This window comes from Lissotriton helveticus, chromosome 1_1 (assembly GCF_964261635.1).
Source record: "Lissotriton helveticus chromosome 1_1, aLisHel1.1, whole genome shotgun sequence".
In the NCBI taxonomy this organism is placed as follows: domain Eukaryota; kingdom Metazoa; phylum Chordata; class Amphibia; order Caudata; family Salamandridae; genus Lissotriton; species Lissotriton helveticus.
The window spans coordinates 1,649,827,417-1,649,851,656 of record NC_136057.1 but is presented as its reverse complement, the minus strand read 5'-3'; the positions used below and the strand labels follow the sequence as shown (position 1 = coordinate 1,649,851,656).

The 24,240-nt window shown below is 46.7% G+C and overlaps 1 protein-coding gene across 2 annotated transcripts in view; it reads left to right on the top strand.

The window, feature by feature from the left end:
- AVIL (advillin) overlaps positions 1 to 24,240 on the top strand; it is a 316,912-nt gene that overhangs the window by 35,931 nt on the left and 256,741 nt on the right. For both annotated transcript variants that reach the window (XM_078688810.1, XM_078688800.1), the window contains exon 2: positions 10,770 to 10,911. In XM_078688810.1, coding sequence (XP_078544936.1) covers positions 10,846 to 10,911 — 66 coding nt within the window. In that variant the 5' untranslated portion in view covers positions 10,770 to 10,845. The remainder of the gene's footprint in view (positions 1 to 10,769; positions 10,912 to 24,240) is intronic.

Below are 24,240 nucleotides of genomic sequence, written 5' to 3'. Positions count from 1 at the left end.
ACAGCAAACATTCAATGTTTTTTAAAAACAAAATCCCAAAGCGAGATTTCTTTTATCAAAATAAAAAAATAATGACTCCCTGCCATGGGAGATTTTTCCCATGAGGAGGGGATCATTAGCTAGTTTTCAGTGAAAATTGGCCATGTGACTGCCCTCTATAAATTGAGCAGATGGTCAAATAGCCAAACCTCCAATGGCCCTTACTCCGTCGGTAGGTGTATGCCAGTGGCGAAGATGTAGTAGTCGCTGCCACTGACATAATTCAGGTCCTCCAGACTCTAAATGAGGTGGGCAGAGCTTCAGTTTGGCCGAGAGTGTACACCGTTGCCTGTGCGACAGAGTACCCTCTCTGCTAAACTCTAAACCAGGCCCTAGCCCTGCTCGTAGAAATCTTTCCCTGTGTTCACATTTTTATTGGTGGATGCAGAGGGACAGAAATCTACAGGCCCTCAATCCATACTGCTGCTTTAAGAGCCACAGAGGGCACTCACAGGGAAGAATGGGGGATTGGTATAAAAGACGAAGTCAGAACAAAGGCGTGTGTGTGGGATAACGGGGGTGGGGGGGTTGAATGGCTTTCCAGATGTTTTTAATTCTTTGCAAGAAATTCGATGCAGTCTTACTCAGTGCAGCTCGGGGACCTGCGGACTGGCAACATTCTCATCAAAAGAATTTTTTTCTCTACTGAAAATGCATCTCATTTTGGTGCCCTTTGGATGTAACAAAGGACCCCAGTGGAAGCCCAGAGAAGGCCACGCTGAATTTACATACTGCCCATTCGATGTCAGTGACCCTTTTGTATACTACACACGATGAAATAAGGCAATTTAACTCCCAAACAACTGCTGTGGGAATGCACATTTTCACTGAGCACAACCCACGTGTTAGCAATAAATTTCCAAATGATGTCATCATCTAAAGAGAGAGTCCCGTTAATCTTGACTTCTCAGACAAAAACATACGCCTCTAAAAGCTGACTGTGGATCACACATGCAGAGACCCTGGAAACGTAGCTGCTGGGGATTCAGCTCACTGAGTTGTCCGGAGTTGAAGCAACAGACCACTAAAACAGAGGCTAGGGGTATCATAGCAAAGCTTGCTATGAAAAAGGGCATTTACAGGACTGGCTGCAGTCTGGGCAGGCCCTGGACCAGACACATATCGGTTGAGTTATCTTGGCTTGCCCGATAAGATTTTTATATCAGCTGCCTACGACCATTACACATGAGGGATTTTTTTCTGTCCCCTCAGGGTGGGCCTCGCTTACATTCATGTCATTGCAACTCATAATCAAAGAAGACCATAGGAGGTGTCCTCATATTTATATAGTTACCGTCAGGGCTCCTAAACCAATCCCATCAGTTATTAAGAGGGAAAATACCCAATGGCGAAGCCATCTGCCACCCATCACTTTGACTGGACACTTGATAGCAGTATACACTTTCTTACAAGTCCTTCCTTTGTTTCCATTATGAATTGTAGCTGTTGGCAGAAGACTTTTCGGCTGAGATGCATTGCAAACAGCAGCCCTGCCATGGCCAGGTACCATTGAAAAAGCATTTTATGAGTGTTGTACCTTCTGACAGTCTGAGAGGCTATTCAGTGTATGTACAGAATACCACTCTTTTATTGTAGCTAGCTTAAAATTCTTATAGAAGGCTTTTTCTGGACCTCTTCCCTCATTTGCAGACCTACTAACTAAAACAAAAAGTTCACCCTGTGAGGAGAGGGGTGGGGCCTTTGAGGGGGCAGTGCCTTGTGCAAAGAAGTACCCAAGATGCACATTTGACTCGCCCATCCCCCAATTCCCTCCTCCAAAAAAGCAAAAAAAAAGGCTTGCTGGTCTGGGGCTGATGTCCTGGGACCCTTCACATCCTTAACGAAGGTCGGCAGTTCAAAGCATCCAAAAACGAGCTGGAAATCCACTTGTTTTTAGCTCGTTTTCCCTGCCACCATGTGATATCGACCGCTCACCATGTGAAGGGAGCCGTGTGACTTGGCAGGTCTGCATTCATCTCCTTTATATCCTTCTTGCATTCGTCTTCTACAGCATTGCTAGCGGCCCAGCATCTTCGCTAGTCCAGCAGCCAGTGTCACTCCGTTACTTACTTCGCTCTGATCACTGCCCAGTGTCCCAACCACACCATTTTAATGAGGGCAATTAAGTTCTGGTAAAATCCCCTAGCAAGCTCCATTCCAACATGTTACCCACATTGATCATGTTTTCTTTAAAGTGAACATGGTGCCTCATTTGGGAAGCTAGGCAAAAGCGATCTCCACCTAGCCTCTACGTTTGGTCACCAGCATTTCATTGTGTTCCTGCTGCCAGTAAGTAGATACTGCTCCAGCTTTTAAACAGGCACTTGCTACTGAAGGGGCTGGGATTCTTATCTAGATTTTTACCTTATCAATTCTCCAGAATCCCAGGACAGGTCGACTGGACCTTTTTGTCTGCTAATAAGCGTAGAGGGGAGGTTTCCAAACTCGTAATTAAACAGCTTTGTAAATCGGCAACCAAATTCAATTTAAAGAACCACTGACTACAAACTGAAGTTAAGAGTTTATTACAAAGCCAAATATTATTGGACATACAAACACCTCAGCAAGAGGTTCAAGAAATAGACTGGCTCTAATACAAACATAATCCTACGAAGGAGTCACAGACGACTCAGAAAGCAAAGTCAATTCTAGGAACATCAGGCATCCATTACCGTCCCTATTTGTAGTCTGGACTAAACGTAAGTTCTTTTCCACATTAAAGCGTCACATCCTATCTCCTACACGTGCAACTCTTAATATGGCACATTTATTAATCCTACAATACACACGTTTAGTAGCATTTCTACATCATATAAAGCATTACACTCCTGTTAAGGCTCTACATTAATCTGCAACGTTATGAATACATCATTTACACATTGCACTAATTCCCAACCTACTGGTATATCTCTAAAAGCACACGTTAGTATACCCTCTAAATATGCGGGTCCGGACTACGGGAGATATGGTGCACCCCTACAATTTTCCAAAACAACATGGCGCTCTCTCACTACTCTCACAGACTGCTGCGATAAGTGGCCAGCACGGATCGGGAGTGGCAGGGCGGGCAGAGATTGTGATGAAAAAAAAAAAGTTAAAAAACGTACCTTCTCACCACTCTCCCGCATCGCACGTCGTCTCAGCCAGGCTCCCTCTCCTAAGCCAATCACAACGCTGCAATGCAGCGTTGTGATTAGTCTGAGCACCGTGGATCGGCGCACAGCCAGGGAATGGGGGCCTGGGCATGTTCTCCACGTAGGTTGTAATGCAGCCTGCATGGAGAGCATGCAAAATGCGCCTGACTGTTTTGGAAGGCCCCAGAGGGCCAGCCAAACAGTCATTGTGCACTTGAAGTGGGCAAACCCCTCCTTTCCTGCCATGAAAGCGGAGCATCCCTGCCCGCCCACCCCACAAAGCTGCGCAGCAGGAACAAATACAATGATAATAACCTTGAGTTATTATCATTGTATTTGTTCTTTCTTTTACTGCTTTGCAGCAGTGGGGCGATGCTCGTACGCCTTAGTGGAGGAGTCGCCAGTCCAATAATGAACAACATTTAACAGAAAAAGTGCACTTCTCTCACTGTAAGCTCTCAGTGTAGATACCGTTTAGTTTATGATAAGATCTGAAGGTACTAGGGTTAGAATGGAGCAGACAGCAAGAAAGAAAGGACGTGCTATACAAAGAGGTGAAGCTGGTCTTTTTGGGGTCACATGCACCCGGGGAGGGTGACTCCTCTAGATGGTGGTGTGGATCTCCTCTAGATGTGGTGGGGGAGTGTGATGCGCTTATCAGATTTCTCAATGATTTACGCTGCAGTATTCCTTCTGATAGGGCAGGCTCTCACAATAGTGACAATTCACCACAAAACAGCTTGGTAGCATAAAGCTAGTCTATTGGCACCTCTGCAAAATGTGTTGAGTGGCTCCAGGCATTCCCACTACCTGCTGCATAACTGCTGTAACATAAGCAGCTAAGGTTTACTTATTTTAAGACCTTCAGAAAACCCTTCAGGCAGTAGCAAGTTCCACCACCTTTGCCTGTAGGAACTCCTTCACTGCAGCACCCATTCACTCATTCATGTAGGTACTCTTGCATTCACTCCAGTACACTCACAAATGTATTCCTAAACTCAGGATTGCACTCATTGACTGCTGCTCACATTCACCTCTACCCACTCATTCTTTTCTGTGCTCGTTCTCCACTGCAATCATTGACCATGCAATCTCACTTATTTCTTATTCTCCATTCAAATCTTTTTTTTATTTTTTGTTCTTTCTCCCGCCTTTTTTATACCTCCCTTTCGTATTATTCTTATCTTTGCTCCCTACTTCTGTGAGGAGAGCATTCACAAAGCCAATATATTTTCAGCTTTTAGCTTGAAGCCTACCAGACAGCACAGCTGTCTTGTTGCGAAAAGACATCTTGTGGATATTCTGAAAGCTTCTCTGGGAATGCATTCCGGCAATTGCTTACAACTGGCTTTGCAGTTTGTAACTCACATGTTTCTGCCTATCTATGTGCTGGCTTTTTTTGTTTTAGGGTGTCTACCATATCTTTGTCGATCCCGTGAAGTAAACCTTGTTCACCATTGCTCCTTGTATTCTTCAATGAGTCCTTGTCTAAATAGCCCTTTAAATGGCGTTCTTATCTTGTCACATTTGCTGTGCTTCAAAGACAGAGGTAAAATGTAAGGCTCTGTCTTTCGAGGGAGCTTGGTGTTTACTTTTCTTTCTCTGAATTCATATTGAGAGAATTTATGTGACAATCATGTCATCTAATGGGAAAGAAAAGTTTTTTTTCTATCACACAACAAAATGTTAAATGTCTGTAAATGAACTGCGCAAATATTTCAGAATATATCTGAATTATGAAAGCACAAATAAAGCACATTTCTTTGTAATTCCGAAGTGTGGTGGAAACAAATATTTTAATATTATCAAAAAAATCAGTACACTAGATGATGCCATTTCCACACATTATCGTTTGTTGCTGTACAGTTTTATCAGTAATATTGTATGTGTAAATGTAATTATAATTTCAAATTACAATGTGTTGTCTGTAATGACAGTGTGCTACCACACCATGCATACTCCACACTATGCCACTCCAGTCTACAACACTCGACTCCACTCTATGTACCTCCACTCTAAGCCACTCCAATCTAAGACACTCTACTGCACTTTACTCAATGGCACAATGCTCCACTCCACTCTATGCCACTCTATACTACTTCACAGTTGGCCACTCTACAACACTCCACCCAACTTTACTCCACTCTATGTTATGCCACTCCACTCTACTCCACTCCAATACAGCACTCCACTCTACATCACTCCACTCTACAACACTTTACTTCACTCTATGCCCTCTGCTCTGTGCCACTCTACTTTACTTCACTCTACTTCACCCCTACGCTACTCCACTCTATGTCACTCTACCCCACTCTATGCCATTATATGCCACTCCACTTTACGCCACTCTACTCTATGCCACGCCATTCTACAACTCTACTCCACTCTATGCCGCTCCACGTACCCTATTCCATGACTTTCTACTCAAGGACATTTTGTTCCACTCTACGTACCACCCTTCTACTCCACGACACTCTACTGTACTCCACGACACTCTTCTCTACTCCTTGACAATCTACTACACAACATTCTACAACAGTCCACTCCAATCTCCGCCACTCGACTCCACGCTTCTCTACTCCACTCTACGTCACTCGCCTCCTTGCATAGGCGAGACCTATTAGCTGTGCCAATTCTTGTTTAAATTAAAGCACCCCTTCATTAATTAGCTATTTTCTGGGTCTGCTTGTCTAGATTGGTGAGTGGCTAAATATCAGACTGAGTAAAAAGTGAGGTGCATGGATGAGCGCATTGATTTAACCATGCTCTCCCGCTTCCATCCGTTCATCCACCCATTAACTCATTGTTACATTAATCCTTGTTGCACATAAAAACTCACCAGTTGAAGAAGCATTTACAAATACAAACTGGCTTCACGTACTGGCTTCACCAATGCTTGTTCTTAGATGGAATGTAATAGTGTAACTGCTGAATTGGATGGTGATAGCTTCTGGTGCCACAGAAGCTATCCCTAACACAAAATGCTAAAGCCAAAATGCATGCACTGTCCCTTTAAAGAGGGTTTTTTCAAACACAGCTGCTCTTAATACAGGATCCACAAAAATAACATCTGGGCTGTCTAGACATGACCCCCGTGGGATGCATTCGCGTCGACATTATTTGTACAAGAATGATAGCATCATGTCAAGGTAAACGTGTCAACAAGTATATTGGGCTCTGCCCCTTTCTACTGTTAAATGGACAAACCAATCTACCCAGCAGTCTCAAGTGGCTTCTGCGAAGACCACCAGAATAAACTGTTATGAGAACTCGACCATAGCACCATAGCAAGTACATACCTACACATGTCATTAGATTACAGAAACATCTCTGGAGTTAAGAGTAACAACAATCCAAAGGAGAATAAATTGTAATTAATAATTAATTAATAGCTTTATTCGGCTCTACCTCAATCAATTATACTGGATCCTCTCCTTTTGCCTTGTATCTACAAAATGCCGTACGGCTTTTCACCGAACCTAGGTAAGGCACCAAATAAATGAAAGACCACTGTTATACAAAGATGTTTCGACCACTTGTTCTGTGATTTCACAGACATGCATTAAGATACATTTCCTACGGCAATGCCATTTTACTGGTCAAAGAAACATTAGTCTGGAATCCCCCTTATTACCAATGTGTGCCAAATTTTGCACCCTCTTTAACAAATCCCCTGTCAAAATCTTTTTGTCGACTTTGGTGCTTATTTGGTAATGGGAGCCAAATTTATTAAAGATCCCAATATTTGATTTTCTATAAGTAAGGTGACGTACTAGCTAAAGAAATGCAGCTGCAACTCTGTAATATGTTTGTAGTAAATAGACTATCACCCTGAAAAAGGCAGTTAAGTTATGGCTACAAAACATAACCTAACCCACCAAAACTGACCATGCCAAAAACTGCAGTGAACTTAGAGCGTACACGTTGCTTACTAGTGATTGGTTTAATTGATAGCTAGCCTTCCACCTCCTGTGCTTCTCACTCCCCTGAAGTATAACCCTTTTACTAGCCTTTTGATTGACTGACTCTTATCATTCCACTGTTCTCATTTTAGAAGCCCCTTTTTGATTTTCCTGAAACACTCCATGAGAGTACCTGTGTTTTGTTGCTCTCTCGTGTGCTGTTTCCCCCTTTCAAATAACCTTTCCCATTTCTTCTCCTTCTCCTGCCCCTCTATTGTTCCTTTACGCAACGTAACTAATTATTTTATTTTATATCTTTTGTCTTGGCATGCCTATCACCTTCCTTTTTCTGCTGGGCTTCCCCACAGTCCAAATGCTCCTCTGCTGCCTTCCAGCTCCTTGGCCTCACCTGTCCACTCCCACCCCTGCTTACTCCGTCCCCACCTGCTGGTCCATTGCATTCCCGACCTGCTTGTTTGTTCATCCCTCACCCTTTATTGTTTTTTTCAGAGGGCCTAACAACTGATCGTTGCTGCGGGCCTGCTCTGCATTCCAAAAATCTCTTGCAGGCTACAACAAACCTTTAAAAAAATACTGATCCAATTGGCATCTGCCATCTTGGATTGGTAAATTAAAAAGTAAAAGAAAATGGCGCCTGCATCATTCAGGTGGTGCACACATGTCTAATGATAAATGCATTCACAGGTAAAATGACGCACTACAAGCAGCAACCCATCAATATGCTTTTATGTTTGTAGGTCTCACCTATCAGACAGTGCAAGCTGTCTGCTTATAAAGATCTATTGTGAGCTACAGTAGGCTTATAGCCCACCCCCATTGTTTACCATTGGTTGGCTTTGTTGTCAGACTAATTTGCCTGTTTCTTTTTCGATGGCTTGGCTTCCTATTTTTTTCGTGTTTGTCCCTCCCCTGTATGATCTTTTTGATTAGCTGACTTGCATCCCTCAACTGCTCAAAATCTGGGAACAACTTTATTTAGTTTTTAATTCAGCATTTCATAAGAGTGCCTTTGTTTTCTATCTGTTTCTCTCCTGTATGGCTTCTCACTGAAATCCCGCTCGCCCATGTTGTGTTACTCCTCAGACCTCCGTAGCTTGTTTGTAACCACACAGCAAGAGGGATATTTTTGCTGGGGTATGGCCGAAGAGTAGACTTATTGCATGAAAGAACAACTTTTGTACTCAAAGGCTTTTGAGGCACTGGGGGAAGATCCCTCTGCTGCACTCAGCTGGCGTCTGAGACAGAAGCTGTACTTAGCATGACACTTCTCCTGGGAACCCAAAAATCTTCTCCTGGAGACCCTAAAATGGGTGAATAATGTAGAAATTAAATTAGACCGTGGCAAGCTGGCAGTCTCTTATTCTTTTGTAAAATTATGTTCAGAGTTCTGTGTGAAAAATATTTGCAAAAAAACCATGCCATTTCAAAAGACTGAAAGCATTGAATTCAGTGTTCAGTTTTGAGATACTAAACAATGTGTTTGCTTTTCTTCCTGTATTCTGAAATGTTTTTTCTTTCACTTTTTTAAACAATACTTTACAGACAAACATTGGCAAAGCAAACAGCTCGGCACTCAAATTATGAATGCGAGAATATTGGCTTTGCAAATGGTTGTTTTTTTCTGATTCCGCAGAGCATAGGCAAAAACATTGGCAACACCAATAGGTCAACAAAACAAGAGCTATGGGCTTTGCCAGTGATTGTTTCAGCTTTTACCCACGCCCATCCTTCATTCTACATGATTGCCTGCAACAATAGCCATGGTGAACATCTTTCACTGATTCAAAGACTCTGAACACCAACTGCATATATCCTTCAGCCACAGCATAGTTGGTCCTCCATACTCCCCATGTGGTATCTAGGTCGCAGGATGTGCAAACGTTCTCACCTCCAGATCCATGTAACACCTGATGTGCCATTGTCGGTGGAAGTTTATAGTTAGTGTACCTTTACCGTGAAACTCTACCAATGACTTAACAGCAGCACATGCAAGATAAATGTAACTGTCCAGGCCATATAAACTGCATTTAACCCAATTAGGCCATATAAACTGCATTTAACCGACTTATCTATGAAAAAAAACACATACGCTGCGCCTCCATCTGCTGCATGGGACATGTGAAGTTCAAACATTTGCTAATAGTTGTAACTGGTTCTCTGAATGTACATTTCAGTGTGGGACCAATAGAACATCTGTTGAATCACATTGAGATTTCACCACTTCAATCGCATGTGGAATAGTCACAACATTAGGCAAAGTTGTCTTTCTTTGCCTTTCTCTCTATCCTTGGCACACCGAATTTATTTGTGCTTAATACATGTTATACAAGCAAGGTTATTTTCAAGAATAGTGTCAATCCTTGTCCCATTTACTAAAGTACAGAATGTTGGGGTTGTACGTTTTTTAGATGTTCACAGCATGTTCTTTAGTCATTACTTGTGCCGCATCACCCATTACACTTGTACATGCAGCAATAAAATTGATGATTTCATATGATATCAACAATGATGCCACCAATGACGTAATCTAATAAGTCCCCAGTGATACCATCAATGCTGACATCTGAGATGTCTTCAGCGAGGTCACACGTGAGGTCCTGAGCAGCGAACAGCAGGGGCCTGAGCTATGGTTTGTGTACCTTTAATTAGCAGGTTATTGGCAACCATCCGCCTTTGGATTTGGTTTCAGGTGATCTATAAGGATTCCACGATGGAAGGGTCATTGAAGAATGTTACGTATAGATGTGTATTAAACCGCATAAGATTTTACCCCGACTACTGGTTCTGAGAAGAGGTTAAATAAGCATGGCAGATGTTAGGGTATGGGAGACAGGGGCATGGAGTGATACTGGAGCAACTTCACAAATGAATGGCATTTCTTAGAGACAGAAGGGCTGAGCTGGTCATTCTGAATGCACTGTGTTAAGCTGGACCTAAGGCTGAGCATGGTTTGTTAACCAGAATCGGCCATGCTGCGTAATTTCTCAAGGTGAAAGTCATGTTGTACTGTATCAAAGATGCACACAGATCCACAATGCACCAGCAAGCTAAGCCTTCGGGACCAAAGATTCTCCAGACCCAGCTCCCGTGCTACGCTCACACAGCTCATTGCTGCAAGCAGCTCCTGTATGTTGTTGGCTGTCCTCTCCCATGACCCCAAAGCTACTAGCGAGGCAAACAGGAATCCAAGGACATGGGCCCTAAGAGCAAGTAGACAGAACAATGGCTCCATTGAGTTACCACTCAGTAGGGTAGCTAGCTTGTCCAGCTCTGATATCTTGTCTTTATTACAGGTAAAATTGGGGCAAGAGAGGGAAGTCTGACCTCTTCTTTCTCTGGAGCTGTCCGTACCCCACAGAGTCAAAACATGTCCTGGGAGAATGGTTCAGTGAGGCAAAAAATATGCTAACAGCTGGCTGAGCTTCAAGGAGTTTTTAGCCCTTTAGCAAAAAACATATGGGGGATGAGGCACACTTAAGGTATTAATAGGACAATACTGCTCAGGTCAATTCAGCAAACTATATTACCTAAAAGATTTCTATATTTTGAAGTTAAACTTTATAAAGACATTCTTTGGACCATTTGCATGTACCAGATGTTTGCAAAACTACTCAAATGTTATGCATTCGTGATTGTTTTAATTTAACTTTCCCTATACAAACGTTTCCTACAGGACCCTGTTTCTAGACTCCTGCTGGCACATCAAGTGATTTTACACCGAGGGGGATCACAGAAGAACTCCAGCCATCATGTCTCTTAGCAACGCTTTCAAGGCTGTCAACAACACTCCAGGCATCATCATTTGGAGAATTGAGGTAAGCAAAGCCTTATTTCAAGACATGTTTATAACCTACAGCGAACTAGATCATATGTTGTGTTTGGAAAACAGAGACTGCCCATAAATGCTATTAATCTCCTAGGTACCAAGAATTAGCATCTAGACAGAATCAAACATATTTCACCCTAGTATTGAATTCCATATTTGGTCAGACTGGAGGCACCACACTTTTATATGTGGAGTAGTAAACAACTCAGTCTAAAGTTTAAAACCTTTAGTTTGAAATACATTCAGTGTAAAGCAAAGTATAAGGAAACTTTAGTTTCAAATTCTATCACATCTATTCAAAAGGAGCTTAGTTAGAAATAATTTGTCACATTTAATTCCCAGTTTGTGTGATTCACTCTCTACCAAGAGCTATAGTACTTACAACTAAGATATTCTCATGACATTGATTGAGACACTCTCCATTAACCCAGACTCACTACTTCACATGGAGGCGGTACCCCTATACTCGGGTCTGGGTCCCTAAACCGTGAGGGCGCATTGATTGCCAGCAGGAATGTCTGTGGATCATAAACCAAGGTGATAGAAATTGACTGTTGCCTCTTTATAGATAGCCTGAATATTTGCAAGCTACAGGAAAGTTGGGCACTGGAGGAGGGATGTAGGTTAAGCTTTCCAAATTTTCAAGTCCCTGCTCCGAAGTCACGTGTAGGGCTCTCCAGGCGTGGGTTTAGAGAGGCAACTAGCATGGTGGGTCTAGTCATATGCTTTTTATTGAGAAAATCGAAGGTGGGGGATTTTGATGGAGGAAGCCTCAATGAAGCCTTCGTTGATCTTCGCACAGCATTGGATATACCAAGAGAGCAACTATGGAAGGTACGTCGCGATTTGGGAATCCCTAGATAAATACTAATTCTGCTAAGGAGGCTACATATTGACAACCTTGTGCAGATTACATGGGGGCACAATGTAGAACTGACAAGGATAGTCATGATACAGAGGGTGGTTCGCCAGAGCTGCATTCTAGACCCTACTCTGCACATTTTTATTTATTGATAGTTGTTCAATTTCCTCTTCAGTTGCACCATTGATGTCCCCAAGTTGGCCTGAGAACAAATTCTGGCCTTGTTATTTGCAGATGCTACCCTGCTAATGTCTGCGAGTGGAATTGGCCTTGAAACTTTAATATAGAGGGAGGGCGTGGCTTAGGCGCTGACCGAGATGGCTGTGTGAGCCTGCAGCTCCGCGCCGAGTCCCACCAAATATCCTGAAATCCTGCCCTTTAGTGCCCTTGGAGGCAAATATCTGCCGGATGAGGTGCTGTTAGGTCGGAGGGGAGAGTTTGGACTCCAGCGTGACCTTAATCGCGGCGAGCGGACCGGACCTCGGTGATCGGAGGGACCGGACTGCAGACAAAGGGAAAATGGCGGCGAGCGGAGCTCGGAGGCACTGAGAGCTGTGCCCCTGCTCTGCGCTGGATCATCGGAGGCTGCCTAGCGGGGTGAGCGGAGTGGGGACCGGACGGGGGCTACGTGCGGTGAGGTACGGCGGGCTATTGGCACCCCGCGACACGGGGAGTGCGGCGCCCCTCCCCCTCCCGTTTCCTCGCTCCCCGACGAGAAGGCTCGGAGGGCAGCGGGCTGTTCCTGGGCAGAGACATAGGCGTCTGATGGTGGATTCTTGCCCGAGGGGCCGGTGGGGCTGCACTGCAGGGGGCCTGCCACAGAGAGATCAGCCGCCCGAGGTTGAGGAGCAGCGAAGGGGTGTCGGCCTGCGCAGCGGCCGCGAGAGAGTGCCTGGACTTGGGCCCTTCCGGTTCTTGTGCCCCCACCAGAGCGACTGGAGCTGGTAGGATCATCCTGGGTGCCCGTTTGGAGCTCGCATAGTGCGGAGACTGGGCGAGTGAGGTGGGAGAGCCGCGACGGCGGCCCTGGTGCCTGCGGGGTGCTGGTTGGAGCGGCGGGCGTGATCGGCCCTGGATGGCGCCTGCCGCCCTTCTGGCGGAGTATTGAGGGTTTACTATCCTGGACGTGCGGAGCGCTGATGGCCCCAGGCGACCTCCGGCCATAGCCCAGCGAGAATGAGCTGCGAGCAGAAGGACGCCTAAGAGTGCTGTGGGGGCATGATGGGGCCGTGATTTTGGTTGCCGAACACTGTATACTTCGTGATTTAGTGACCTGAGTGGGGCTCCGGGACCACAGGGCCTGTGCTGTGACTGCGGTGACCTGGAGTGGCCCTCGGCAGCGGCCAGAGTGCTCCGCGTATCACGCCCAGGATGGCTGCTCAGGGCGCTGCCCCGAATGAGCAACAGGGGCGAGAAGATGCGTTCGCTCTGGCCCAGGAAGACGGTAATCCTGCCCCACAGGGAGCCTCACTGCAGGAACAAAGGCTGCACCAGCGCCTAGACACCATCCTGGAGGCGATCACTGCGACAAAGGAATCGCTGCACCAGGATATTGCGCAAGTAGCTACGGGACTGGGACTACTGAGGGCGGACCACGCCAAACTCTCGGATAGAGTGAAAACGAATGAACAACTGCTCCAGGAGCTGAAACCGGCGGTGGTGACTGCAGAACATAAATTGACGAATATCCTCGACCGTCTGGCGATTCTGGAGCGACGAGCGGAGGATGTGGAAAGTCGCAACCGGAGGAATAACGTGAGGGTTGTAGGCCTTCCAGAAAAAATTGAAAAAGGGGACGCTGTGTCCTACATGGAGAACTGGTTCAAGACGGTGGTGGCGCCGGAGGGGTTGTCTCCCTTCTTTTCCCTGGAAAGAGCGCACAGGGTTCCCGCCAGACCACCCCTGGAGGGCCGACCGCCTCGGCCGATGGTGGTCAAATTGCTGCACTATAAGGACCGCGACCTGTTGATACAGAGGGCACGATCCCAGGGCCCCTTCCAAGTGGACAACAGCAAAGTCACAGTCTTTCCGGACTACACTCAGGAAGTTCAGAGAAGTAGAGCATCCTTTTTGTCAGTGAAAAAGGAACTGAGAGAGGAAGGGATCCAGTACTGTTTGCTCTTTCCTGCTAAACTGAGAGTGATCATTGACGGTAAGACCCAATTCTTTCTGACTCCTGATGAGGCTTGGTCGTGGCTTAAACTGTATCGTGCAGGGACTGATCGTGCACACAAAAGCGGGAGGGAGCGGCCTCGACCGGTACGGATCAGAAAATCACAGCGTATCCGCTCCCGGAACAAGATTAAAAAGGCCGAGCTGGAGGCGCAAATGGCGGCGGACAGGAGGGGAGCGCTGGCTGCGACGGCGAACATCACAGGTTCACAACAGGAGAGGACGTCTGGAGGATCGGAATCGGAGGAGGAGGAGAAGTCCGGAGGCGACGACTCAGAAGCGGGGAGTGTAAGGGGTCCGGCGGTCACACCGCAAACCTCAGATGGTGGGTTCAACGAGTGAGGCTTGAGGACGCTGGACAATCTTGAGGTATCTGCTGGTACAGACTCTCCGGACATTTATTGGACTACCAGGTATGGGGCTGCACAAGCAGTATGGGACCATGGGCGTAGGGTTGGGGCTCCGCCTACCCCTGGTCGGCGCTCCATCGACCTCTCGAGGCCCTTAAGGCCTTCTGTGGTGGCGACCACAGGTTAGAACAATGTGTGGAGTGTTGGTGGTTTGGAATGGGGCTGAAGCTGGGTTATTAGGTCCTGTCCTGGGGAGAGGGGTTTGGGGTGTTGTTTGGGATGTTTTGAAGGGGATATACAACTGCTGCAGTTCGGGGAAATATTGTTGCCTAGTGCCATTGTGCGGAACGGTGAAACATGGGGACGTTACCTAATTTGAAATGTATCACATGGAATGTCCGAGGACTATGTACAATGGTGAAACGTCATAAGGTGCATGCCTACTTAGTGAGGCGGGGGGTACAGATAGCAATGCTTCAGGAAACCCATTTATCCAAGAAAGAGTGCGGGGCATTACAGAAGAGGTGGCGAGGGCAGGTTTTTGGCACGATGTACTCAGCTTTCGCCAGAGGGGTGTTGATCTGGATAAGAGCGGGCATGCCATTCCAAATGACGAGTCAGAGAATTGATCCTGAGGGCAGATATGTAGCGGTTGAGGGGCGACTTTGTGGCAGAGAGGTGGTCCTGTGCAATATCTATGCCCCCAACTCTGATCAGGCCCACTTCTTTGAGGGTTTGTCAAGCTCGCTGGCCTACTTCTTGGCGGGCCCTCTCTTACTAGCAGGAGATTTTAATTCAATCACGGATGTGCAGCTGGATAGGTCGCATCCGCCATTGGTTGATTCCCCGGTGCGCAGGCTAGCGACCCACAGGAAGGAATGGCAGGAGAGGTGGGGATTGCTGGATGTGTGGAGGGAACAGCATCCTGAGATCAGGGATTACTCCTACTTTTCCACACTTCATGACTTGCATGTTAGACTGGATTCTGTGCTGTGCAGTGGCCCCCTAGCGGCGGCAGTAATTCAGTCTGAATATTTAGCCAGGACCATTTCGGATCATAACCCTTTATTGATATCAATGCAGTGGCAGCAGGCGAGATCAGCGGTTCCATCATGGCGGCTGCGGCCTGATACACTGGGAGATCTGGTGTTTAGCGACACGGTTCGACAGGGCATTGACTGTTATTTTGAGGAGAATGGAGGCTCGGCCTCCACCAGGTCAGTGGAGTGGGATGCGATGAAAGTGGTGGTGAGAGGGATTTGCATGGGCAGATTTTCGAATGAGAGGAAGACAGTTTTGAACGATCTTGCGGGGGCAGAGGAGGTGTTGAGAGAGCTGGAACAATGAAGGCCTGAGCGGCCGGACTTGCAAGAACAACTGATGCGGGCTAAAGAAGCGGTGGCGACTGAGACGGAGCGGCTGCGGTGCTATGATTATAAGTCGTATGTTACTAAGGTGCATGAGGAACGTGATAAAGTGGGTACGCTCTTGGCCAAACTAGCTGATCCGGAGCCTAGGGGGTGCCTGGTCATGAGTATACGAAAGGAAGATGGGGAAGTGGTCTATTCTCAATCAGCAGTACTGGCGCGATTTCAATCCTATTATACGGGCCTGTATGAAAGCCACCTAGAGGCAGAGGTCTCGGAGATAGGCGACTACCTGGATCCGATTTCGCTCCCGGGGTTGGATAGCAAAGAGGCGAAAGAACTGGGGGGTCCCATAACATTGACAGAGATAAGAGGGGCGATTAAACATATGGCACGAAACAAAACCCCAGGGGTGGACGGGCTACCGGTAGAATTTTATGCCAAATTTGTTGATATCTTAGCGCCTAGATTGCTGGTGGTGTACTCGGAAGCGAAGAGGATGGGGTGCTTGCCTGAATCAATGAGGGAGGCACTGGTGGTGCCGCTGCTGAAGCCGGGCAGAGATGCATTGGACGTGACATCTTATCGTCCATTGTCTATGTTGACAGTGGATTACAAGATTTTGAGTCGCATCCTAGCCACCAGGTTGCTGCCGCACATGACCGCATTGGTAAATAGGGATCAGGCGGGATTTATCCCGACTAGAAATACCTCGATGAACATACGTCGTCTGATCCGAATCATGGATGGTGCTGGGGCGTCGGTTCTTGACCCTGTGGTATTGGCGGTTGATATTGAAAAGGCTTTTGATAGCCTTGAGTGGGAATATCTGGATGGAGTATTGCTGAAATTTGGGGTAGGTGAAGGCTTTCGGAGACGGACGAGGGTGCTTTACTCGTCGGCGAAGGCGCGAGTACGGCTGGGGCCTATTGTGTCTTCGGCCTATCCAGTGTGTAGGGGACGAGGCAGGGCTGCTCATTATCCCCTCTGCTGTTCGCTTTAGCGGTGGAGCCACTGGCAGCGCAGGCGCGGTCGGGCACCATGTACAATGGGATAGCGCAGGGGCCGGAGTCACACTACATATCGCTGTATGCCGATGATTTGTTATTGTATCTAGCGGACCCAGTGCAATCGCTGGAGGGAGCAGTGGATATGCTGGGTAGATTTGGGCAACTATCAGGCCTCAGGGTGAACTGGACCAAGACCTGTGTATTTCCTTTGCGGAAAGGTGCGCCCAGTCCACCACTGATGAGAGAGGTGATGTGGGAGTCCTCCAGTTTCACCTACCTGGGGGTGCGCATTTATCATGAGGCTGTGGACCTCCTGGAGGGGAACGTGGGGCGGTGTATTCGTGGGCTGAAGGGCTGCATGGAATTTTGGGCCTCCCTTCCGTTATCAGTCTTGGGACGAGTGGCATTGTTGAAGATGGTGGCACTCCCGCGGCTGCTCTACTATTTCCGGACGCTACCGATATGGATCCCGCAGCGGATTTTTAAAGATCTGAAGTCACTGGTGATTGGCTTCCTTTGGGGACATGGGCGGCGCAGGGTGGCATTGGGCACCCTGACTAGACCTAAGTCTGAGGGAGGGGTGGCCGTTCCTGACTTTGAATTATATTACCTGGCGACACAACTTCAGATATTGACGCAAAATGTTGCCAGAGAATTCAGGGGCCCTGAGCATGACCGGGGGCTAGGCACCCAGAGGTGTGTGTTGTCATACATAATAATGCAACAGAAACTAGACATGAGAGAGCTTACGATAGAAGAAAGAACGCTTAAACTATGTTGGCATAGGAGCTTAAAAAGAGCAAAAAGGGACCGCCCATATGCACCGGAGATACCGCTGGGAATGCTGACCGCGCTGCCTCATGGGGGCGATTGGTCCCAATTATTGGCATGGGAGGAGCTGGGCCTGCAGGTAGTGGGGGATCTGTATGTTGATGGAACGTTGGCCCCCTATCAGACGTTACAAGAACAATTTGGTCTACCGGATGGGACTTTCCTGCTGCATGCAGCGGTGGTGGCAGCGATGCAGAGATATTGGAGGAAAGGGTTGGAGGAACTAGAGGTGACCATGGCATGCCAATATGTGGTGATGGCGGCGGGCACTGTTAAAGCGGTGACTTGTCTCCATACTCGACTGCGGGGTGAGGGACTGGAGCCACTGCTAGCATTGAAGTCGCGGTGGGAGGTCAGCGTCGGCAAGCCCATACCGGACACGGTTTGGAGCCAAGTGTTGCGAAGGACGTGGAAGGGTACGAGGAACGCGTGCTTCCAACTGGTGCATTTTTTCATTATCCATAGGGCATACATGACTCCGGAGAGGGTGAGACGGTATTTCCAGGTGCTCGATGCGGTGTGCCCGAGGTGCTTGGAGCCCGAGGTAGATCTGGATCATATGCTATGGAACTGCCCGAAGTTAGGGGCGTACTGGCTGGCGGTGGGGGAACTCCTGAATTCAGTCACGGATAGGGAGGTGGACTTTGATATGGCAGCATGTCTGCTCCTCTGGTTTCCCCATACCAAGAGGACAAAAAATACTAGTAACTTTATAGACCTGGGTATCATGCTGGCTCAAAGAGAGATAACTTGGCACTGGAAGGCTAAGGATGGTCCGTCAGTGAGAAGATGGATGAATGAGCTGTTGAAGTGGTCAAACTGCGAAAGTGCTATCAGAATGCGGCAGGCCACTGGGACTGGCAATGAGAAGTGTTTGGAGTTGGCTAGGGCGTGGGAGATGGTGGTCCAGGCATTGCGGGATTATATGACGGAGGATGAAGAGGAAGAGGTGGGATAGTTGGGTTCCATGTGGATTACACGATTGTGAATGGATCCTATAGGGGGTGTACTCTGGTGTTTGCAAGGCTTATCAGTACCCGAATCAGCGGCAGTTGTGGGGGGGGGGGGTGTTCTTGATAGGGTAGTTAGGCACCGAATCGTAGTTCAGAGGAATCAACTGGGCCTGTTAGGATGTGGTCGAGAGCTGATGTTGGCGCCCAGGGCGTATTCTGGGTTCTGATGGTGCTAGGGGGGGTGGGCTTTAGGGAGTAAAAGCGGATACAACATGATGTAACCGACCGGGAGCCCGAGCAGGGCATACACTGAGACATCACCTGGAGCACAGTACTTTTGGTGCGCCGCCCAGCCTCCGGGATGTGGGCTAAATGGCTGTGTAGTGTATTTGCTTTGCTTTCAACTTCGTGATGTCATAAGTGTAATGGTTGGTCTAATTTTGAGGTCATGTCTCTAACTCTGCAATAAAAACAAATTTAAAAAAAAAAAGAAACTTTAATATAGAGGTTTGTCCTATTTTGTTCTACCCATGAGATGGAAATAAACACCTGTAAGGCCAAGCTAACGGCGTTCAACCCACACAAGAAATCCAAGGACATAGTTGCTGTAGGTGGAAACTACCCAAAAAGAGTGAGGGACATTGATTACCTGGGGAAAGGTTATCAAATTCACACTTGTGGCCGGAGCAACTACTAAAAAGTAATGCCATCCTAAGATATAGAGGATAGCGCATATATAGATTCTTGAGGCAATCCTTGTACCATTCTATGTTGCCAGCTCTCGAGATATATAGAGCTCAAGTAGTTAGCGGAGCTGATTATGGATCGGAACTATGGAGGCAATGAGATGCTTCTTGCTTATAGACAGTTGAAAACACCTTTTTAAGCTCAGTGCTGTCTATGCCCCAGAGCTCACATTTTCTTCCCTTAAGACCCGATTTTCGATGGAATGTTTAGCTGCCCATGTGAAGTTGAGGCCAATTTTATATTGGGCTAGGAAGTGGACAAATAAAAATGTAGCACCTTACAGGGAAGGATTACAAGAAGCAATGAGAATGCAAAATACAAGCAAAATACTGTAGTTGCCCTATGTTAAAAAATCACTTATAGAGCTTGGCTTGCCAACTTATTGGTCAGACTTGGATCTCTTACAATTGGAGCAGGGCACATTATTAAAAAAAGATGTTGAGATTGTTTCTTGACCAATCAACATCTAGCGTGCTCCCTGAATAGGCTAACTGACGCATTTCTTTTTTCCAAATGGGATTGCAAATTCAAAGACTATTTAGACCAGATACAACCCCTCCGTAGTGCGGTCTCTTTAAATACAGTTCAGACTAAAGCCTTGCCAATTGCCTCTTTTACATCTAAGTAACCAGCTCCGGGTGAAGGTAACAATGTACGTACAACCTGTATATTATTTGAGGAGACCTAGGGCCATCTCTTGTTTTTTTGTAAATGTTATATTTAAATGTGATATTAGGCCAAGGTCAAAATGGCTAAAATCATTGTGCAAGCGTTTAGACTTACACCAATATCAAACTGCATTGGGTATATGTAAGACAAACACTACCTTGACTGTAGTGCAGTATTTGCAGTTTCTAAATTTCTACATGCTGCTTGGTATGTAAGGACCAAGGTGGTGGTAAGAAGTTAAGACGTCACGCCGCAGCGATATGGCACAGCAGCTTAATGTATATGTGAAGGGGAAAAATGATTAACGCTTGGTCGATTTGATATTTTTATAAAATGTGGTTTAAAACTTCCAATCTGTTTGGTTATTAATTGCTTATAATGCTTTGTCGATGGAATCGTTGTATCTGATCTGCCTAAATAAATAAAGATTGACAAGCCAGTGCAGGCTTACTATACACACTCATAGCCTCGGATTACAAGTGGAAATAGCGATTTGAAAGGGAAGTCTCTGTAAGCTTCGAGTGTGATAAACCCACAGTCACACATTGAATTGAGGCTTGGATCCCCACTACTCTACAGTTTAAAGGCGGCCATTTTGCAGACTGGAAGCTAGTGAAAGGATCTGAGGTGAGTCACAAACCGTGCTCTAAATGGCCGGTACTCACCTGTACCGACTACTGGCACATTTGAATCATTCCGTTTTGAGTACCAGAACTTCTGCTGGGCCAAAGAGAGTACTGGCACTCTAAGGGGCAGTACAACAGGTTCAGTGGAATTGGCGATTGAGCGGCAACGCAGACAGCGCTCTGCTGGGAAAAATGAAAAGGCTGCCAAACTGGAGCGAGAAGAGCAGTGCAGCCCCGCACAGAGCCGATGCTGAATAATGAAGGAGACTCATTTGCATTACCATAGGGGTTAGGATGCCCTGCGTCAATCTGTTATTGAAAGTGCAGCATCCAATCAGACCCCGTGCAGTCAATCATGCTACAGGTGTGTGTGACACCAGACCTTCCGCCCGCGACATCGCAGGACCAGCACGAAATGAAATCTAACTCTGTAACTTATTAGTAGAGGGTGCACATCCCATCTCTCGTCTCCAGGCAGGCCGAGGAGGTGGTGAATCAGGCACTCATCTTTTTTTTTGCATTTTTATAAAGTGCAAAATCGGTCCATGAGCACCAGTTTCCATATAGAAGATGAGGTCTTTATAGGCGCAAGGATAAGAAGTGATTTACACTGAATGACAAAATGTTAATGCGACACCAGAATTCACACCTGGTTCTTCAGGTGTTAGTAATACTCATACTGACCATCTAAACAATGCTTATTAAATGACTGACTCTATTTTTTTGTATGCCAATGGGCAAGAGGTAATGAACCGTGCGGATGTAAACCCCTGACAGGTGGTGAGTCAGCTACTTGCCCCAATCCACCTGTGTCTATTTGTACCCTTGGGGAACAGGGTCATCCAGTAATGAAGGCACCACCCAATGCAAGTAGCTCTACACCTGAGCAGGATAGTCCCTGCCCACAAATGGTGCCCTTAATACACGAATCTATAACAAAATTGGGCAACCCAATCTTCCCCAAGGAACTGGGTACGATACTAATCATATACAAAACATTCCTTGAGGAATTATTTTTAATCCTAATTATTTCCGTACTTAATATTGGCCCATTATGTGAATCCGAAGGATTATTCATACACAACCGAAACAACAGTAACTGGAGTATTCTGAATAAGAATATTTTTCTACTTCATTAATGTATAATTTGCATTATACAACTTATTTCCAACCATATATGTAAGCGGTATTTACACTGGCACCTCCAGCTAATCCCAGCATCTATTACAATTACTTCAATCACAAGATGAGTGGAGGTGCAATCACTCCTTTTAACTCAGATGGTGTTAATATCATTTGTAATCCCGGCTATATGAGCCTTTAACTGTTATCGTATGTGGGATATAACAAACACACCAAATCTATAACATTTGAGGTTATAAAGGATGTGGTGAGAACGTTTCGATCTTCAATGGCCAGTTAGGTCGGTGAGACCAGCTTCAGGACTCAGCATTGTTGAAGTAATCAATCCTGTGAATACTGACATAAACAAACTCCTCAATACAACCAGTGACACTACATATCACCAGTTTACAATAAGACAACCACCGGTGTCACAATCCAGTGTCAAAATGCCATACTAAAGCTAATAATCCATTCCTTAAAACATGTCACCAAAGTGCTCTTAAGAAACATATCATGTAGCCCCAAGTGTAAACAACTCCAGTGTAGAAAACTCTACTGAATATAACTTAATACAAGAATAGCAGTAATGAGTGGACTTATGGTGAACAGAAAATAAAATACTGCGCCTAAGCGCTAACAACTTATTCAGTTGCTGGAGCTGTAGACTGATGCGTTGTGGCAGGGTTCCCCGAAGCCTCCCCTAAAAAGCACACAGCAGTTTTGAAGTCTAGGCACCATGATGGATATGTTAGTTTTTTATGTGTGTGGTTGAGGGGACATGAGTATATGTACTCAAATGTTAATCAGGAAAGAGGGGCTCATAGCCACCATGTCTGTGTGAACTAAAGGCAGCAGAGTACACATGGCTCCATCCTGTTGGTTTTGGGCCCATTGTGGGGTGGGGAGGGGCAGCACATACCACAGACCAGCTTGTTGGTGTGTAAAAGGCTGATTTATTGGAAACAGGTGCACCTTACAAATACATAACCTTGGCCTGTGACAAACAAAACTAAACCTCACTAAATATATACTTCCTAACATAACCCGCTCCCCCACCCCTAAAATTGGATCCCCCTGCAAAATGTATAAATACCAACTTGCAATTTTCAACTTTCCTACCTACCTACTATATAACTTCTTATATCTACCCAACTGTAAACCCAGACCTCATGAACTCCCCCTGCACTGAAAAACGCAACCAAAAAAGCCTACAAAAAACACACCACCCCCTGCTCCAGCGAAGAAATCCCCCATACAACCAGGGGCGTAACACAGGCCCCTGCAGCCCCTGCAGTACGGGGGGGCCCTCACCCTCCAGGGGGCCCCATCAGCACCGCACTTCTGCTGGGGAGCTCTGGAATGAGTCTGGAGGGGGCCCCTTCACGTACCCTGCAGGGGGGCCCCCTCAAGGTTCGTTACGCCACTGCATACAACATAACGCGATGCATCTGATCCCAACAAGACCACCTCGAAAAAACCTCTCCTGCACAACCCTACAACCCAGTACCAACCCCCCCAGATGAAAAGAAACCCAGGGAGGGAGGGAGGGAAAAACAGAGAATCCCCCCAGGTCGCCTACAACCGGCTGCTGGGTCACTACTATCAAAATGGTGGGTAGTTTCCCAAAATGTCCAGCTAAATATGTACCCAGCCCAAAGGTAGCCCAAGAAAAGCCCAACCAGCGCAAAAGGACCCCACAAAGCCCAACCTATGTACCCAGCCCAAAGGTAGCCCAAGAACAGCCCAACCAGCCAGCCCAAAAGGAGCCCACAAAGCCCAACCAGCCCAACCAGCCCAACTGAGGTGCTGGCTGCCCTCCCCCAAAACCCCCCGGGAGGGCCAGGCCGCCCGCTGGTCGGCGCCCCTTCCAAGGCCCTATTGGGCCCATAGTGGGGTGTTGGAGGGGCAGCACATACCACAGATCAGCTTGTTGGTGTGTAAAAGGCCGCTTTATTGGAAACAGGTGCACCTTACAAATACATAACCTTGGACTGTGCCGAACAAAACTAAACCTCATTAAATATATACTTCCTGACATACCCCGCTCCCCCACCCCTAAAATTGGATCCCCCCTGCAACAATTATTAACACCAACTTGCAATTTTCAACTTTCCTACCTACCTACTATATAACTTCTTATATCTATCCAACTGAAAACCCAGACCTCATGAACTCCCCCCTGCACTTTTTAGGAAAAACGCCACTTGAAAGTCGTCTTGACGGCTTTCGACCCCCCCTTAGGCATCCTGTCTCTTAGGATAGCGGCATACTCCTATGGCCTTATCCAGCGCCTCCTTCAATTGCACATTGTACAACTCCATCCCATACCGAGATAGGGTGTACCCCATCTTCCGAAAAAAGTACACTGCCCCATAGCGTAGTTTCGGATGTTCCATCCTTCCCAAACCTTCCTTCTCGCAAAAACACAGCAATTCCCTGTTAATCTTCCTGCGCGCCCAATCTATAGCCGCCGGCCTTTCCGCTCTTCTCCATATCCGCCTCAGGACCAATTCTGACCATATAACATGGCAGCCTGACCACTTGCGCCACACTTCCAACAAATCCCACTTCATTTGTTTGACTAAAGCTAGTCCCTTGCACTGCAC